Source organism: Typha angustifolia, chromosome 13 (assembly GCF_048772165.1).
Source record: "Typha angustifolia cultivar Huaian chromosome 13, ASM4877216v1, whole genome shotgun sequence".
NCBI classification, from domain to species: Eukaryota; Viridiplantae; Streptophyta; class Magnoliopsida; order Poales; family Typhaceae; genus Typha; species Typha angustifolia.
The window spans coordinates 17,865,880-17,883,986 of record NC_133251.1 but is presented as its reverse complement, the minus strand read 5'-3'; the positions used below and the strand labels follow the sequence as shown (position 1 = coordinate 17,883,986).

The following is an 18,107-nucleotide window of genomic DNA, read 5'->3' as shown; positions in this document are numbered from 1 at the left end:
AATCCGTTAATAGATATTATATTTTGTTTGATAAATGTTGTAACTTTGTTGATAAGTATATAAGCACGTATGTTTGCTAATATTGTGGTAAAAATAAATAAAGAAAAATAGCGTTTTATATATTTATTTAACTATATATTATTCTTTGTACGAAAAATATATTGTTTTTTAAGGGCAAACTGATATTAAATGCCAGGAATGTGTCTCTTTCTACACCAAAAAACAAAGAAATTACAAATTAGTTAGAAAACAGAGTACATGATTCCGTAATAAAAAAAATTAAAAAAAATATGTGATAAATTTATAAAACCGCTTAAGGTTTTTTAGCTAAAAAGCTCTTTTGCATTTGTTTTTTTATTCTTTGTTGTTCAAAATTGGTAGACTAAAGGAGCTAGACAACACATCCAACCTTCTCAGTTATCTAATAAAACTCGTTAAACAATTGGGTGATTGGAGTCAATATTACTATCTTGTTTGGCTCCAATTAGGGCCAAAACAGAAAAAAGAGAGGAAAAAAAAAATACTTGAGAGAGAACAGAGAGAGAGAGAGAGAGAGGAGCAGCGAAAAGAAAAAGAAATTCTCTCATCTAAAGGTTTAGGAGCGGAGAGAAAACTTTCGCATTTGTTTAAATAATAGTTAGAACAATAAGGGGAGACGGTCTACAATATATGAGGTATGGAATAGATAGAGGACGAAAGGGAATTCTCGCATTTCTCCTCTCCATTTCTTATGCCAAAATTAATCTTCCAGTAATCACCAGACTCGCAGGGTTACAGAGTATACTAACATTTTGTATATCACATTGCAACTGACACTATGAAACATGATCAGTCATAGCAACATCACTATGAAATCCACCATTAGTAACTCATTTTGCAAGAGACATCAGTAATTCATTTTTCAGTAGTCAAGGGCAACAGCAATTGCTTCAGTGAGTTAAAGGAAGCAAATATATGAAGAATCGTACAACCATTCTATAAGCCTTATTAAACCGTTTACCAGCTATGAGAACTTGAAAATAGAATCACACAACTTACTACCTTAAACAAGCTTAGATGATGTTAGTTGGAGAAAATGAACTCACAAGAGCTATTAGAATCACAAGTGAGAAAAGTATACATAGCTCTGTTGCAAGAATAGTAAATAACTCGTGCAAACAATTTGTTTCAAAAGGGCTGCTGCTTCTATTTTTCCCTGGATCATTTGGATTTTTTCCCTTGCTTTTTCTTTACAACTTCATCAATGTACATAATACCCTTACCTTTGTAAACTTCAGGAGGCTTGCAACTACGAACAGCTCCGGCAAACTGGTGCACTCTTTCCTTGTCTATCCCAGTGCAGCATATTATGTTGGGTTTGAAGCAGAAAACTCGAACAGCAGGAGGAACAGCAAACTCTACCTCGTGGCTGTAACCCAGTTTGAGAAACAACTGACGCCCTTCAGCTTCAGTTCTTGCTTTAAAACCTACTCCGACAATTTTAAGGAACCTAAAGAATTTTGCTTCCATGTGTAACTTTTGTAATCAATTGTCTCTGTAGACATAATAGAATAAGCATAACTGCGTGCACAATTATGATGACGCAAGAACCAAAAATAAGCAGGTTGACTAATTTTTGCAATCACAATCAAATAATTCCAGAATCCACTCCCTACTTTGATATAATGACAAAACAGAATAAACCTAAGTACATGACTGCACAACTAAGATGATGCAAGAACCAAAAATAACCAACTTGAATAGTTCTGCAAATCGATGCTTTCACCATAAAATAATTCTTGAATGCAGTCGTCATTATGATATAATAGCATAATGGAATAAATATGACTGCACAATTTAGATGATACAAGAACCAAAAATAAATGGCTTGAAAGATTCCGCAATTGATGCTCTTACCATCAAGTAATTCATGAATCCACTCCACTTTGATATAATATACATAATTGAATAAAGATAACTGCACAACAACGATGGCGCAAGAACCAAAATAACCAGCTTAAGAAGCTCCTACGACCGATGCCTTCACCATCAGATAATTCCTGAATCCACTCCTCATGATCGCAGAATATACGAACAGCTAAACTACGTTGACTCTTTTCTGCATGCGCATGAAAGGAAAAGAAAAGGACACTACAGCATTGCATTACATGAGATAATATATCTCATTTAATCAACAGAACAAAATTTCAACTTTGCATGTCGGAGTAAAGGCTGGAGATGTTTGAGAGAAAGGATTACAAGTTTAGTCTCTCTTTCGACTACAATTTAATACTTCTCTTCTTTTCAAATGTTCCCATTTCTTCCAAATCTACTCTTGATCCAGCAAATCATGTATTGGAATATGATATATGCCAAAAAAAAAAAGTCCTTGAAACAGAGATAGAATAGCAAAACACAAAGATCCTACCAGTAGAACAAAATAAGAAGAAGAGATTGGACATCTAAGTCTGCCCAAAGAGAAAAGGAAGTAGTAAAAGTGAGATAGAAGAGGAAACGTACCTAACAACCTGGCGGCGGAAGCGCCGACGACGGCGACGGAGAGGTCGCGCCGCTGCGAGCAATGTTAGGGTTTCGAATCGGACGTTCGGAGAGAGATCGAAGAGAGACGGGGAGAGGAGGGAATCGAAGAGCGTGAGACGAGAGTAGTTCGGTTGGTAAGTGGGCTTGCGTTTTGGGCTTGGAGCAGCCCCGGGCCCACCTACCAATAGAAGACTTAAGTTTTGGTCTATTTTTGTGGGTTTGTTTTGCAAAAACGAGAGAAAACCAGGTGGTTCATATTCTATAAATACTCCCAATCGATAATGTCTAGGGTTTGACTCAATATTTCGTCGAGCTTTCACCGCACCTGATCTCCCTCGCTTCCGGCCAGTTCCGAATCCCGATCTCTCCTCCCAGGCCCCTCGTAGGCTCATTAACTCCGGGGTAGTGGCTTTGTTTATGCTGGATCTTTGTTTCTGAAGATTTTTGGAATAAACTAATTTTGACAGATTGTTGTGCAGGAGAATCAAACTAATCCTTCAATCTTAAGATGGAATCTGAAAAAACTCAATCGGAAAGGTCAAACCCTCCTCCTCCTGTAAATCCGGTCATGACCTCTTGCCGGAAAAAGAAATCGGAGGAGGCCAGTTTCGTAGCTGATTTGAGGGATCACATCGATGAGTTCATTCATGCCTCCATGGATGAGCACAAGACTTGTTTTAAGAAGACCATTCAAAAGGTCAGTTTCATCATATAAACCATGCAGTGCCTTATACCAAATCAAATGCAATAGTGTTCTTCTATGTCATCCAGAATTGTAATTTTCTATTTCAGATGTTTGGAATGTCAAAGATCGTAGCAGAAAGAGCATCAGAAACAAAGGAAGTAGAAAGTTCATTGCCTCTTCAGACAACTGTATCCCAGTAGAAACGATGGGCACAGCGACTAGCGTTTTATGTAGAATTTGGATAGATGACATTTTCTAAGGTGTCATCAATGTAACTAAACTGAGCAATAGATCTGTGTAAGATATATTGTGACGAATCTCTTAGTTGAAAATCACTGCTTGCAGTTATTTGCTTCTCTTTGTTATGTTGTCAGTTTGTTTCTTCCCTCTAAGCATTCAGAAGAAAAAAAATTGTGTTTTATGGACTGTAACAGGCATGCTGTGCTTTACAAGATTGTGATGAAACTCACTTTATCATTTCTGTTGCTTAAAATTTTAACCTGCTTGAATGCATCTCTGAATCCAATAATTCAATCTGAGTAGAATCTAAAATTTGAAACATGAACCATTGAGACAAAGAGGTAGCTAAATCTAGTTAGCTTGATATTGAGTCTAATCAATTATATTTTAAACGGCGGTGATCAAACCCACAGCCAGCCCAGTAAAAGCATTAAACTTTATATGGATGGGATCTTCCAAGAACACCACCCCTCCTCGGGCAGATTCCTCCTTATGCTCCTCAGCCTACAGGGTATAAGCAACCAGCAGGTTCTAATGCATTACTCACCCGTCTGCCACTGGAAAGCTGGGCCCGTCCGCCGCTGGAAAGCATGTTGCCAGCGTTCAACCTGAGCCAGGATCGAGCTCTCCATGAGATACCACAAACAAACATGAACTTTGGGTATTCTAATAGAACAGTTGATTGACCATGATCTCAGTCAACTTCTCTAGAAATGATCACCTGCAGTAGTATTATACAGAAAATCCAACCAGTCCAGATAGCGCAGCAAGTAAACCGCATCTCAACCAAGCATTAATTGCATTACATTGTTTGTAATATCCGGAGAATTACCACCACAATTTTACTTCTACTAAGCACAACCTATGAATGGAATTTACAAAATTATCAACCAAAACCAGGAGGCACATCAGGATCCTCATCACTAATACCACCACGGAAGGAATGCCCATCCTTATGAGAATTGAAGCCAGGTGGTACATCATCAATTTGTTCAGTATGATTCAAGTCTTTAACAGGCAATTGTGGCTGATGGGCATGAAGTTGTTGCGAGCGTTCTACTTTACCATTATTGCTGCCTGGCTGATTAGTTAAAGCAAACCCTGGTGGTTCGCTCGGCTCGTTGTCATCCGATGCATTTGTTTCACAAGTAGAAGGTTTCAATGGTGAAACATGAGCTTCATCATTGATTTGATGCTTCTTAAGGGGAGAGGTTTGAGGTTCTTTCTTTTCATCCGGGTTCACCAATCTATTATAGACAGTTTCAACTGTTCCTCTGATTACCATTTCATCGGATCGTATGACCTTCCACACCTCATCTGAAATTTGTCCCATGATTTTCTTCCTGTAGGGATTCAAGGAACCCAAAATCAATCCAAATAAAAAGAACAGAATGAAGATTTTCCTCAATATACCAGACTGCAATTCAAAATATTTGAAACAATCTCAAACCATACATCGAAGCTCTTTCCTTACCCAAGTTCTTGATAAATAGCATCAGAAAGTTCTCTTAGTTTTAACTTTTCAGAACCCTCTTCATTGAGTACTATCGATTGCTTTACTTCCTTTACAATGCTGCTTCGCAGCTCCTCCTGCAACAATTCAATCATGTTATTATTTGACCTTAATAGAGACAGAGGAGGAGAGTACTAGGTACTCTAAGCTATTAATCTTAATGTCTAAAAAGAAATCTAAAAACAATGTAGTGCAGGTGGAATTGAAGACGGCTATTACCATGATGTAAAAACATTGATTCGTTACCTGGGTCAAACCCAAAAAATTGAATTTGCTATCCTATATCAATGCAATCCACACGAAAATATGCCATTATGAAGTTCATAATGTAACATCACTGCTTCCCTGACATAATCCTCTTTAACAATTTTATACTGTTGTAGAATGTCCATACCCATATTGCTGAAGTTCACAATTACAGCAATTGTCAATGGCAGATCTACTCACCCTACCAATAACTGAGATGTAGTTTTCAACTAAAGGACTACCTTTAAAAGTTGAAGCAATAATTTGGTAGTTGTAATCCACCACAATCAGTGCACTTGATAACCATGATCCCTAAAAGACCATATAAAAGTGTTACATATGTATTATCTTCTTAACCGCATTAAAGCTTACATTACGCATGAATCTCTTTCAGTCTAAACATAATTTCCAGGCAGAGAGCTTTTATCGAACTTCAGACCAGCAGTTGAATGCACCAAAACAAAGCCGAAAAATCAATAAGCATTTTTTTACTAGCAGTTGCTTTAAATGCATTCCATGTTAGTAGACAATATTTATTAACTCTGTAAAAGGTATTACCTCTTATCCTAAGAAATCTCTATTGCAATCATTATCACCTCTTACCTGTGTCATTTCAATTAGATTGATCCTATGCACGTGGACAATTCGGAAAGTACTTGCAAACAGGATACCCTGGAAACATCCCAACCCCATGATAACGAACCATAGAAAAGAATGGCATTGAATGATGGTTAATTCAATCACAAGAATGTGAGTGCACTCGTGAGAGTGGATTTAGTTTGTTGTTCTCGACAAGAAATCATGTGTCCTAAACGGTAGCAAATTGATGCAGCTACCTTTTCTAATTTCTAACTTCCTATAATGGATTCATCATGTTCTCTCTTTGGAATAGGCCACCTGAATGCACAGAATTCCCCCAATAAGATTTTATTTTTTTCTTTTGAGAAGTGATAGGGGACTGTACCGCAATAACAAAGCTGTTATTTTTGTTCACTTCGAATTAACAACCCCATACAAGGAAAGGCAAATTATCCCATTCCTGGTGAATAATTTCTTCAAATTAAACAAGAATAAAAAATAACTAAAAATATAATAGAGAAGAATCTAAAATGTCATGGAATCTAGCTAAGCCCAAGAGCGACATTGAGGAGAACGCGGAAAAGAAATGATCATTGGACCTTACGTTCTCTTTGACCTTGCGGATGATGTTGACGCGGAGGGAATCGAAATCGCCATCGTCCTTGAGCTTCTCCATCACTTCCTCCGCCGTTGGCCGGCGGCTTCCTCGTTCCATCAGCCACCTCTCCGATCGATGAGAGAGTGGGATTGTGTGTGAGAGAGATACGAACCCTAATATACCCTTTCGAAGGACAGTAACAGGTCGAATCCGGTCCCAACTATCGGGTCCTGATCCGCCCACACATGAGATATTTGATTGGATTTCGGGTATATAGCCCAACTTAGATCCTAAACCTGAATGGTTATCGGGTATGAATAAGCAAGATCCAAATCTTAATAACAGTATAACCCTAGCGGATTCTGATTTGGCTTTAATTTGCTTAATAAATCAACCAAAAGCAAAATAAAAGAGACCACCTTTTCTATACTTGAATTCCTCTTGACTGCAATTAAAATAACATCAAACAATTGAGTTTAGAATAACAGCTAATGTTATGGGCTTGGGAATTTGGGATGGTTTGATGCATGATAATAGTTGCATCATATCTATGCATCTCAGACCACACAGATATCACATCTAACTGTTTATATTTTGAGTCTGACAATTTATGGAATTTGAAAGCAAAATTTCCTAACAAGTATATATATGTAAGCAGAGGATATATGCATAGAAACTTCCATGTCATTGATATTTATTTCAAACTCTCACTGTTTGCCCACAAAAAGTGAAAGCCTCTACAGTTTTCAATGAAACTGTAAGGTTTCAGAAAAGGACTATAAGATATAATGGAACTACTGCTTTGATAACACTGTTGCATTAGTATGAAAACATTCTATAGTGTAAGGTTCAAAAGCAACTTGATTAGGTCGACATCGATCAAGTTGCATACTGTTGACATCACCAATGATTCATAGGAAAACTCATTGGTACTTGGTTCCAATCATACACTTCGCAAGCACTAGCGACTAAATCTTCCTGAAATAGACTTCGGTACAAGACTGATCGAATTCGAAGATTTCTCTAACCTGCGTGTAAACAAAAATATCAGCATCCAAATTACTAAGCTAGAGAAAGAGAGAGGGAGAGAGAGGACCTTGCAATCTCCTCCACAGCCTTCATTATTTGCTCAGAACTAGTTTCAAGGACCTGACCTCCCAATATTATTTCATCCAAAATTGTATGCAACTGCACAAAACAAACTTAATGAAGTAAGCACAGAAAGTCATGGCACACAAAAGTATATATATTTATGTATCTTCTCACACGCAAAAAAAAAAACCAAGATTTATCTCAATGAATGAGAAAACCAGTATGTGCTTAGATAGACTCCACAAAGTTCATGCAAAAGGAACAAAACAAATATAATATCTTCATCTCTCATATTATCATGGCAAACCCTGGCTAAATTGCAATCCCCTGAAGTGATAAAAGCAATATCGTTTCTCTACAGAACATTCAAACAGGCTGCATCATAAAAGGAACAGCAATCATATGTACCAATTACTTCTTCCTTTTTTCTCCATTAAGCTCTACCTTGTCTATTGTTCTCTGGCAACAAAAGAACTATCGGATATTTTCTCATTTTTCCAATCCATGCCTTCATTGACCTTCCTTTCCTCTCATAATGCCCTCCATTTGAGTGGAACCACTTTTTCATACATATACAGACATTGATGAACTTATAGAAGCGTTATTAGTTAACGCATATATTGGAATTAATCATGACTTCAAGTGATTCTACCAATTTTGGTTTGACATCTATCTTGACTTAAGAAATATTTTCTATTTAACTAGATTTGGACATCCAAATGGGCTAGTTATTAAAAATTTCCTATACCATAGAGTCGAATCATACAGGAGGGAATTAAGAAGAATACTAGAGGAAACGAAGAAAGGGAGTCCAAATGAACATAAGAAAAGCAAGCTGAATTCTTTGAAAAAGAAAGCTTGGTTCATGATCAAGCACTTTGATTAGGTTTGAATCATGTCACTGACATCATCCGTATAAGAAAATTTTCGTTCCTCCATACAGTACGGAAGCAAAAAGATCATTTCACCAAAAAAGCAAAAGCTATCAGATTTGGGCACCTGATTACCACCTTCCTCAATCAGATTTTGTAAAGCAAACTTTATTAGAGCTCAGCTTGAGCACGCTTTACAAAAAATCAGCCATTAACATGAATTATTGATGAAGGAGGAGGATTCATCACTTGAAATATTTTAGTTATGTTTAGAATCTGATGTGTAATGTTTCTGCATGAAAGTGTAAAATTTCTGCCTCCATGAAAAAACTCAATGAAATGCTAGTTACTGGAAATTGACACTATCATGAGAATCTACAAGCACCTTGTTGAAATTGAATACAATGTCAAGCTCGCATACATTTTTGAAGCATCTATCCAGAGTTTCAACAAAGACTGCAAGCCACAAATTATCATTAGAATCGATCCCTTGAAACAGGGATAGAGTAAAGAGTTTAAAAGGCTAAACAGTTGCACGATTTGGGCTTCATTGTATCATTTAACATAAAGATATGAACAACTGATGATTACCTTGTATAAGATCAAGCATAGCTAACTCATTTTCAGAACCATCAAAGACAAAAATGAAGTATAGTGTTGCCAAATGCTTGTACACAAGCCGAGTCCCCTGCAAGCAAGACAAATCAGTAATTCTTGAACCCAAGTGAGAGTTAGTGCCAAAGTTTCATTTTTCTTATTCTCATCATCAAAAATTTTAATGTGAAAGCAAGAATTATGCATCAAAGTCTAATGAAAAGGAGCACTACTGGGCCAAAGATAGCATCGGCTTCGATGAAATTGCTGACGTTGTCCGCCCTCCCAGATAGAACTACACAAGGTAAATTAATCCGTTTCAGGTCGACAATGAAGGATGATCAAGAGAAAAGGGGCAGATTTTGGATGTAATTTCTTGAAATTTTTTGAGATGGGTCCGAGGAAGAAGGGGCGGAGGACCTGAAAATACGCTGCGTGTGATCTCTAACTGCTTCTCCGGTGGCTGCGGTGGTGAAGCAATGAGATGTATTAGCCGTGAAGTGGGGAAGAAAGAAGAAAGACTAAAACGGAGAGATCTTTTTGGTGGAAGAGAGAGGAGAAAGAGAAACCTGGAAATCGTAGAACTTGAGGAGGCGGGGTTTCCCCTCGGTGCTCATCACTATCACCGCATGGATCATGGCGACTTTGTTGCGATCGCGAATCGAAGAAGACGACGAGGGTGGTACAAAAAGGAAACGAAAATTATATATAAATAAAGTTCAACTCTTATTCTATTAAAAATTGCGCCTGTAGCTCAGTGGATAGAGCGTCTGTTTCCTAAGCAGAAAGTCGAAGGTTCGACCCCTTCCTGGCGCGAATATCTCAATTTTTAATTTCTTTAATATTATTTTAGTTGATGATTTTTTTTAGCTAGGGTCGTTATTCTTAATCGCTTTTGATCTTAGTTTAGGCAACAAAATGTCTAGGATCAAATCCGTTTAATTTTCTAATAATCATTATAAAACAAACTAGTGCCAAAAGTAGAGGAGAAAGAATGCCGGCTCTCCTATTTTATTGCTAGAACAACCTTCGAGTTGACTTGATTTGGTCATAAGATCTCCGTCTAATATTAATTAATAATACATAAACTCATCTACCCACCACATTAATAAATTTTTAGTCTCCTTCGCTATTACGGGGAAGACCCAAATACCTCTCTTCCTCCTCTCTTTCTGCTGCCCCGTGAGCAACGAATCCCCTCGAGATTACCAAGTGTGGGGACGAGATCCGCGTAAGAGAGAGAGAGAGAGAGAGAGAGAGAAAGAGATTAAGTGTGGGGTCGAGTTTCTCGTAGATCACAAGTACCCAACTCTAGTTTTCTCGGGGTTAACATCATCTCATCTGATGGAGATTGGAGAAGCCATGGAAACCTCGAAGCGGATCTCTTTCGGCTTGGTGAGTTATGACCCATGCATTCTTATTTCTTAATCCATATCCGAGTCAGATTTATTTACATTGATGCTTATTATTTATTTATGTATTATGTCCCATGCGGTGTAGAGCCTAGAGAGAGAGAGAGAGAGAGAGAGAGAGAGTGGTGTGTGTGGCTTCTTGTGTGACGTGGGAGTTGGAGAGGTTGCTCGCCGTTTCGTTGGCGCCTTCCATGTGGATTTTTGGATGGGTAAATAATGTATAACAAATCGAGTCTTTTCCTCTATATTTCGTGAGGTTGGGGAAGAAAGATCTGGAAAGAGGACATTTTTATCTGGGTTTTTGCTATGGAAATCATCTGGTGAGAAATCTATCTTCTTCTTTTGTTAGTTAGTTACTTGTAGAGAGATCGTCTTGTTGGGTTCGTGTCCATGCTTCTTGGAAGTGAGAAAGATTCGATCTTTTTTCCTTTCTCCTTTCGTGGTTATGATCTCGCAGCACCAAACTGGACGCTTGGGTTGTTCTTCTTTTGGTTTCTAATCTTATCTTCTTCTAGCCTTTTCAAACTTATAGAGAAAAGAATAGAAACTCGATGACCTTTTTCTTATATCAATCTGTCCATAAAAGCTTTGTTTTTATTTTGGCAATCTTTTTGTTTTTTGTTTTTGTTTGTTGCTCTGTTCTTCTAAGTGTAATTTCCTACGCCTAAAATTTCTTTGGAAGAAACAAAGAAGGTGTCTTTTACATTTATTTCTCTCACATCTCCATATTATTATCTCTGTTTTATTTGTCTCTTTCCTTGGAGTGGTTCTGGAATATCATAGTTACTGTTCTTCCTCAAATTAACTGTTCCTTAATGGTACTGTGCAGAACTTTAAGGAAAATTTTCAGTTCAGCATGAAACGATTGTATTTTTAGTTGTTATTCAACTGTAGATTGCTCTCGGCCAAGGAAAACCAAATACCAGTTCATTAAATAATTGTTTTAAGCGACTGTAATTTGATTCGCTTTGCAGATGGAGTAATCTGAGGTGAAACATTCACTTCATTCATACCTTTGTTCCTACCAAAGCTTGATATAAGACTGTGAATAGAGAATTCAACTTTTTTAATGGACAGCTGCTATCTGAACACCGAGGATGAGAACTCGAAGCCGAACCCTGGTCAAAATATCATCATGCACCCCTTGTACCTTCCTAAACTATCCCCTATGTTTGATCTGAGGGTATTCTATGTGAGAGTGAGCAACTGTGAGATTGATCATTTAACTCCTGATCATCTTACTGTTCATCACATCCCTCTCACACCGGACACCATCCTCGAAGTGAATGGTAGAAGAAGTACCATATACTCCGACTTTGTTTCTTCATGCTTGCGAAGGGATAGAGTGGATAAGAGATCAGAAGAAGCTACATTTGTGAGCACTGATAGCATAAGGATGACTGGTAACGTGAGATTTGAAGTCTACGATAAAGACGACCTTCTGCTTGCTGGAGTCTTAGAGCTGAGTAAACGTAATGATCTTACCGGAGAAACGAAGAATCATAGCAAGAAATGGGGCATGAGATGTCAAGCTGTGGTGCAGGCTGGATCAGGATTTTTAAGGGGCAGGCTGCATATGAGTACAGAGATGAGTTTGCCAAAAATTGAGGTGTATGTTGCTGGTTGTTTTGCTGGTACCCCAATCATCTTGTCAAAGGCTCTTCAGCTTGGTTTCAGGAGAAAACATCAAATGAAGGTCATGCTGGATTCTATTCCAGAGACGACAGAATTGACAAAGGAAGAGCCTCCAGAGGATTTTTCCCAGGTTCTTGTTTGCACTTCCTTTCTTCTATCTTCGAGTTTGTCCCTTAATTCTTTCATTCTGAATCTACCTGATATTGATTTGTTGAAATTTTATTAGCGATCACATGTTCTATCTTTGAATTGTCTCAGTTGTTGCAACTTGGTGTCAAATGTCACAGGCTCCAGGCATTAACAATTGCTACTTCATTGTTTCCCTGTAAAAGCTTCATGTTATCTTGAATACATACTTAAGCAAAAGATATGAACCTTTACAAGCTGGCTGCTATCCTTGCTTTGAGGGCTAGGAGCCAAAATTATGTTTCAATGAAACAGAAAAATCTTTTAGCCTCTACCACACAAAAAAGAAAGAAAGATAAAAAATAGAAGCAAAAGATTATGAAGTTCTGTCGGGACAATCTGACAATCTGAGTAAAGCACTCATAACAGGAGAGCATAGAACTCCTTTTTACCATAAACTGCAAGGTTTTTTCGCATTTTCCGTTGCGCTTGTACTCGAAATTTTATTTCTTCAATGATGTTGTTTCAATGAAGCTTAGATGAAGTAATTAGAGAAAAAGGTAGCATGGAAAAAGGGAAGTAATTTATATGAAGTATTTCAAAGTGTTAGGAGCTGTTTTTTGCAATTACTTTATTTATATTCGAGGATACAGCTCTGTTTATAATGAATATCGACATGGTAAAGTTCTTTGCCTTTGTTATTGGCAAGCCTAATTTTGGTCTTGCCTATTAATCCTTATATCTGTTGAGAAGTGGATAAAATCTTCTTACTCTCTCTCTCTCTCTCTTTGTATCAGTATCGATGCTACAAACCAGAAAACAGTGACTATGTTGACTGCAATAGCATTTACTCGAGACATGAGTATGTAGAAGACGATGATGGTGAGCTTTCATGGTTCAATGCCGGCGTAAGGGTGGGTGTTGGAATTGGCCTCGGTGTTTGCCTTGGAGTCGGAATTGGTGTTGGTTTGTTTGTTCGAACGTACCAAGCCACCACCCGGACTTTCAAGAGGCGACTCATTTGAAACTGATTAAAAAGAAAAGAAGTTCTACATTCAAGTGTTGTAAACAGAAGAGCTCTTTCTTCTGCTCTTTTTTTCTCTCTCACCCTTGCATAAAGCAATTGTCCAACGGCTCTTGTCCATGCTGTGAAATGTTGCTAAATTGTAATACAGTTTTGTTGTGCTTTTCAACTTCTTGTGGAGCTTTTAGTCCAACCTTGTACTTCTCTTTGATGGAGAGTTTTGCAGTCTTCAACTTGCCACAGTATTAAGCCGGTGCTTCTTTCATCCATTGTTCACAACTGCTGAAGTAAAATATCTTTAGGTCCGAAAACAGACGAAAATTGAACTTTACTCGATTTATTCAAAGCAATTCGATACCACATAATTCAATATGAGTCCAACCATGCTTGTCCATGAACATAGATTATGCATAAAAGAAAAACAAAAGCAGGAGAAGAGAGAGATTTAAAAGCCATGAATAGCTTACGTTTCTTAGCCTTAAATAAATTCTCATGCATAAGAGAATTAAAGGTGCAAGGAATTGGGTTTTATAAATCAAGTTTTCAAGTTGAATCTCCATTTCGCTACATGATTGATGTGGCTGGTTTCTCATCCAATCCCCAGAGCTTTGCTAATTTGATTTCATCTTCTCTCATCAACTTAGAGAACTCCTCATGGTCATACTCTGCTTTGCTTTTTCCTCCAAACTCCACAGGGAGGACCTCAGGATCAAAGTACTTATACATAAGCTTGGCGCTCTCTTCGTTCTTCGGGTAGACAAACTTCACCTTCTGAAATGTTTTTGGGTCCAGGAAATATTTGACAATCTGCATTTAGAAAACAAGTAGAAGTAGACATGAATCATCTCCAGATCTTTGGAAACCTTAAATTCTTGACAATGACCTTTTACATATAGTTAATGGATATGCCTGTTTTCTTTCTTCTCATCCCCTTATATACATTAACGAAATATAAACAGAGAGAAAATGATAGGGACAGAGCAATCACAGCTAAATTTAAAGTTGATGATAAATATTCCCTTTATCCTTTTCCACTTTCAATCATCACCTTCATGTCAAAATGTTGTTCTGTTTTGCATCACTAGACCATGCATAATTCGGTATTTCCGGTGCTTTATTAAAACTCAAACCTTCCAAAAGGCCTCAAATACTCTCGGAGGATTGAAGCAAATTCCGACGCCAAGCCTCTCCGGATAATGGCTTTGCAAGATGTGTGCAGTTTCTCGGGCAGTCTTTATGGGCACCGATTTGCTTAGTGTCCATCCTGTGAAGTCTATCAACCATACCATTTGCTCCTGACCGTCAGGTAGATTGAGAATGGCGTTCTCCAACATATATACACCAGATGTCGAAGCTGTTTGTCTTGTGTCGACGTGTACTGTAAGTTAAACATGTTTAATCCTTTCATCTCATAAAATAAAACCAATAATAACAATAATAATAATAAGGTTAAGGACTTATAAGAAAATTACATCTTCACGGTGAAATTGTTTTGCTGGTTGCATCACGATAACAGTCCTTCCCTCCCGATCAAGAAATTTTGCTCTATAGACTTTGCCATTTTCACTTTAGTTGGCAACCTCGTGCTGAAAATTAAGCAAAGTCGACTGACGTGAATTAATGCTTAAGATCTCTATGATGATCTACAAGTCTACAACTGGAGGAGGCAATTTGGCAAATGGAGCTCACCCAACGAATTTCCTCGGGTTTGTGTGTTGATCTCCACTCGAGGCTTTCTTCCAACATCTTCTTTGACTTATCAACATTCCAGTTCCGAGCTTCTAAATATCTCCTCAGGCATGCTTCTGTGCAGTACCGAGAACTGCGTTCCGACAATGGCCCAATGACAGCTCTCAGTTCATCGATCTGCTTATATAATAAACAAGTGCAGATAAATCAGACAATCAGAGTAGATATACCCGTACATCTGTTCCTTATTTATGTTACCAACTGCTGCCAGTATCAGATGCAGATTCTACCAAACCTACCCTGTTGTGATGAAATCTGGGATTTAGTAATATCTGTTGAAGAATGTCTAAAGTTCTAGCAAATCAAATGCAAATTCACTGCACTGGTCTCTCTGGAGGTACATGTGAAGTATATTTGCATGAAGTAACTGCAGCTTCCAGAATATCACATTCTTGATTTGCGAAAGTAGTATGAAACTTCAACATAGTGCAATAGAGTAAACTAGAGTGCATGCAATCCAGGAAATTTCGAGCTCTGGTAAAGAAGATGAGCATTATAATTACCTTTGCTGCTTGAAGTACAGCATCATCCTCCTCGTTGTGAAGAGAAGAACGTCTCCAACGAAACATAATTGCTTCCTCCCTGCACAACAAATCCACTCTACGAAGCGGCTTTAAAAAATAATTAGCAAAAGAAGATCAAAGGAGGAGAAATCCTAAATATTCTTTGGTATCAAAATAGAGCAAGTTACATAGGCCACAGATTCTTCGGTATGCAGGATGATAATTGGGCTTAGACATTTTTATCCTAACAAACATTCTTGAAGGGCCTTAATATTGCAATTTGAAATAGATTACTATTAAGACATCCCGGACTATTAATGATGGAGCAATCAGATAGCACAGAAATCTCTAACATCAATATCCCAAATTTTATATTTCGAAGTAACTTCTGAGTTTTTTGTAAGGCTAAACAAACTGACCAAGACTTCTGACGCCGTAGAAGAGATTTTCCTTTTTATTTAGGTAGTTATTATACTAATTAGGCCTTTACTATCGTGCAAACTAACTATTGCTTCCATTGGTATTCCATGGCAAAGAGCATTTCTAATGAACAATATAAGGTTATCCAGTTTGATCTCTACATTGACGAGGTTAGAACTACAAATATTCAAAGCTTTAAAGAGCTCCATTTTCAAATTTTCAGTTGCTGTTGCTTAAAGTTACCTACAATCCGAATCAGTTCAAAGCATAGGACGTTAGCAAATCCTAATGCAGTTACATTCAACATAACTCCTAGAGACGTAGTTCCACCTCTGAAGGAAAATGTAGTATTCTGCATCCCGGTTTAGAGATGAAATGGTACAGAACCATTCAAAACTTCAAACCCATCAGAAACTAAAGCACAAAAGATCAAATCTAACATATAAACGGGAGTCGAGCACAAAGAAGAGGAGAAACCCAAAAGCCAAATATGAGTAATTTTCTACCATTAATCCCAAAAGAAGAAATGGAGAGGGAGAGAGAGAGAGTCCATACCTGGTGGTCGTCGCAGAAGACGACCCACACTAAGATTATTAGGTGTAGTCTTTGAATGGGTGTTTATCAGTGTATTAATAGGGAGGTTTGGCTTCACCTCAACACTCCTCTCCTTCTCTTTTGGAAAGACATGATTCTGGCCTCTCGTTGCAGAACTTGTGTAAAAGTTTAAATGGTAAAACAGTATAAAAAGGAACCTCCTTTCTATGCTTCTACGATAGAAGAAAGTCAAAACTCTTCAAACATCTCCTCATAAAAGCGCATATAACTCCTTTGACATTCATTTAAATTAAGGGAATACCAAAATATATTATCTGTCTCTAATAAAAATATATAAGACCTTCATTACATTAATTTCTCATTTAATTTTAAAGGTTTTACACGTTAAAATTCATAGTACCAAACGGCCTTAATGATAAGAGACTCAACTTGTCTCTACGTTGAACTTCGTAATTTCAGGTATATATCCCTTCCTAAGAATAATAGCTTGGATAATAGAGATTAATCAATTTATGTGAGATTACGTGGGTGTAATCAAGTGGAGAGCTTGAATTAAAATTAATTTTGAGTATTTATGATCAAGCTTAAATTAAAATTATTTCAATTAGAACTAATTTCGAGCTCGAACCAAGAGAATTAATAAATAATTTTAAGTCTTAATCAATTCAAACTAAATTCAGAGTCCCATCAAATTTGATTTATACATGAGTTAAGTTTAAAATAAAATCTAATTTTAAAATATAAACTAATAAAAATATTCGCATATTTAAAAAATATAGATAAGAGTAAAATTTAGTTTATGAGATTAGAGTATATAATAATTTATTTATATAAGTTTTAAAATATAATAAAAATATAATATAGTATAAAAAATATTACTCATATTATATAAATTATTTGGAGTCTTATTGAGCCTATTTGATCGAGCAGGCTCATAATCAAACTTGACTAAAGATTATTTATAAACATATTTAAAATCTAGGCTCGGTTTAACTCATTTTCGAGCAAAAGTTGATCTGATCAAGCCGAGCTTAATCGGACTTGATTATTTTGACAGCAGAGCCCTACTTGAGATTGATAGTAAGTGTTTTTAAAATTTTCTAAGCTAAAATGTTGGGATTTAAAAGGAACCTTGCCCATTTTAAATTTGATAGATCAACCAAGTCAATGGCACCACCACTCTACATCATCTAACAACTAGGTGCATGGGTGGTCCAAGCTTTTAGGTCGTATTTATGATAGTCTTGATAACTTCGGTATGGTAGAAATTTAATCCCTCAACCACCAAACTTTCTTCTTTCTAAGCCCATCTCTACTGTGGATCAGTTGTCAATTTATGACGGCCATAAAGAAACTATACCGGGGAACACGGTGCACTTAATTTATGTCTTCTTATAGTCAATGCGTTCGCATTAAATGACATTAAAATAAAAATTAAAAATAATCTCGTTCCTCCCACTTCTGAGTGCAACATACACTTATAGTCATTTTATTTTTTATACTATTTTAATTAGCAATTAGTTTAGTCTAGTAATTCATAATTATTGAAATTCAAAGTTTCGATAAGTTAGTAACACTTTTATTTTCTGTTTCATAATCTTATTAATTACTTTATTTTTTGAATTATTAAACACTTTTATTTTTATGAATTTCATACTTAGTTTACTCAAATCTAGTTTGCACTACTATAAGTTTGTAGCTAATTTATATATTGCGTAAATATGTGCGAGAGAAAATAAATATT

The 18,107-nt window shown here is 36.9% G+C and overlaps 6 protein-coding genes and 1 non-coding gene across 13 annotated transcripts; 3 read left to right on the top strand and 4 right to left on the bottom strand.

The window, feature by feature from the left end:
- Positions 1 to 1,038: 1,038 nt before the first annotated feature.
- LOC140773687 (large ribosomal subunit protein uL6m-like) lies at positions 1,039 to 2,654 on the bottom strand. The gene is made up of 2 exons (XM_073116376.1): positions 2,500 to 2,654; positions 1,039 to 1,534 (listed from the first exon to the last, which is right to left on the bottom strand). The coding sequence occupies exon 2, from the start codon at positions 1,507 to 1,509 to the stop codon at positions 1,201 to 1,203; it is 309 nt and encodes a 102-aa protein (XP_072972477.1). The 5' UTR covers positions 1,510 to 1,534; positions 2,500 to 2,654; the 3' UTR covers positions 1,039 to 1,200.
- A 119-nt stretch (positions 2,655 to 2,773) lies between these two features.
- On the top strand, positions 2,774 to 3,553 carry LOC140773688 (uncharacterized). The gene is made up of 3 exons (XM_073116377.1): positions 2,774 to 2,922; positions 3,000 to 3,217; positions 3,313 to 3,553. Exons 2-3 carry the CDS (start codon positions 3,029 to 3,031, stop codon positions 3,403 to 3,405), a joined length of 282 nt encoding a protein of 93 aa, XP_072972478.1. The 5' UTR covers positions 2,774 to 2,922; positions 3,000 to 3,028; the 3' UTR covers positions 3,406 to 3,553.
- A 652-nt stretch (positions 3,554 to 4,205) lies between these two features.
- Positions 4,206 to 6,520, bottom strand: LOC140773684 (uncharacterized). The gene is made up of 3 exons (XM_073116372.1): positions 6,388 to 6,520; positions 4,920 to 5,035; positions 4,206 to 4,788 (listed from the first exon to the last, which is right to left on the bottom strand). The coding sequence occupies exons 1-3, from the start codon at positions 6,496 to 6,498 to the stop codon at positions 4,332 to 4,334; spliced, it is 684 nt and encodes a 227-aa protein (XP_072972473.1). The 5' UTR covers positions 6,499 to 6,520; the 3' UTR covers positions 4,206 to 4,331.
- On the bottom strand, positions 4,919 to 9,632 carry LOC140773685 (AP-3 complex subunit sigma). Its single transcript, XM_073116373.1, has 8 exons — positions 9,509 to 9,632; positions 9,360 to 9,402; positions 9,173 to 9,234; positions 8,937 to 9,033; positions 8,731 to 8,801; positions 7,478 to 7,569; positions 6,383 to 7,409; positions 4,919 to 5,035 (listed from the first exon to the last, which is right to left on the bottom strand). Exons 1-7 carry the CDS (start codon positions 9,575 to 9,577, stop codon positions 7,343 to 7,345), a joined length of 501 nt encoding a protein of 166 aa, XP_072972474.1. The 5' UTR covers positions 9,578 to 9,632; the 3' UTR covers positions 4,919 to 5,035; positions 6,383 to 7,342.
- Positions 9,633 to 9,682: 50 nt separating this feature from the next.
- Positions 9,683 to 9,755, top strand: TRNAR-CCU (transfer RNA arginine (anticodon CCU)). The gene has a single exon. It is a non-coding gene; the product is annotated as a tRNA-Arg (tRNA).
- Positions 9,756 to 10,192: 437 nt separating this feature from the next.
- On the top strand, positions 10,193 to 13,401 carry LOC140773682 (uncharacterized protein At1g01500-like). 3 transcript variants are annotated; one of them, XM_073116371.1, is made up of 3 exons: positions 10,193 to 10,334; positions 11,326 to 12,116; positions 12,910 to 13,401. In XM_073116371.1, the coding sequence occupies exons 2-3, from the start codon at positions 11,421 to 11,423 to the stop codon at positions 13,135 to 13,137; spliced, it is 924 nt and encodes a 307-aa protein (XP_072972472.1). In that variant the 5' UTR covers positions 10,193 to 10,334; positions 11,326 to 11,420; the 3' UTR covers positions 13,138 to 13,401. The 3 variants fall into 3 exon arrangements, with proteins under 3 accessions (XP_072972472.1, XP_072972470.1, XP_072972471.1); XM_073116369.1 differs by lacking the exon at positions 10,193 to 10,334 and adding an exon at positions 10,455 to 10,671; XM_073116370.1 differs by lacking the exon at positions 10,193 to 10,334 and having other exon boundaries at positions 10,678 to 12,116.
- LOC140773686 (phosphatidylinositol transfer protein PDR16-like) lies at positions 13,359 to 18,035 on the bottom strand. 5 transcript variants are annotated; one of them, XR_012106504.1, is made up of 6 exons: positions 15,389 to 18,034; positions 14,826 to 15,002; positions 14,609 to 14,722; positions 14,267 to 14,514; positions 13,604 to 13,943; positions 13,359 to 13,415 (listed from the first exon to the last, which is right to left on the bottom strand). XR_012106504.1 is itself a non-coding variant. In XM_073116375.1 (6 exons), the coding sequence occupies exons 5-6, from the start codon at positions 14,468 to 14,470 to the stop codon at positions 13,701 to 13,703; spliced, it is 447 nt and encodes a 148-aa protein (XP_072972476.1). In that variant the 5' UTR covers positions 14,471 to 14,514; positions 14,609 to 14,722; positions 14,826 to 15,002; positions 15,389 to 15,485; positions 16,364 to 18,034; the 3' UTR covers positions 13,439 to 13,700. The 5 variants fall into 5 exon arrangements, 2 of the variants coding, with proteins under 2 accessions (XP_072972476.1, XP_072972475.1); XM_073116375.1 differs by lacking the exon at positions 13,359 to 13,415 and having other exon boundaries at positions 13,439 to 13,943; positions 15,389 to 15,485; positions 16,364 to 18,034; XR_012106505.1 differs by lacking the exon at positions 13,359 to 13,415 and having other exon boundaries at positions 13,439 to 13,943; positions 14,125 to 14,514; positions 15,389 to 18,035.
- Positions 18,036 to 18,107: the final 72 nt, after the last annotated feature.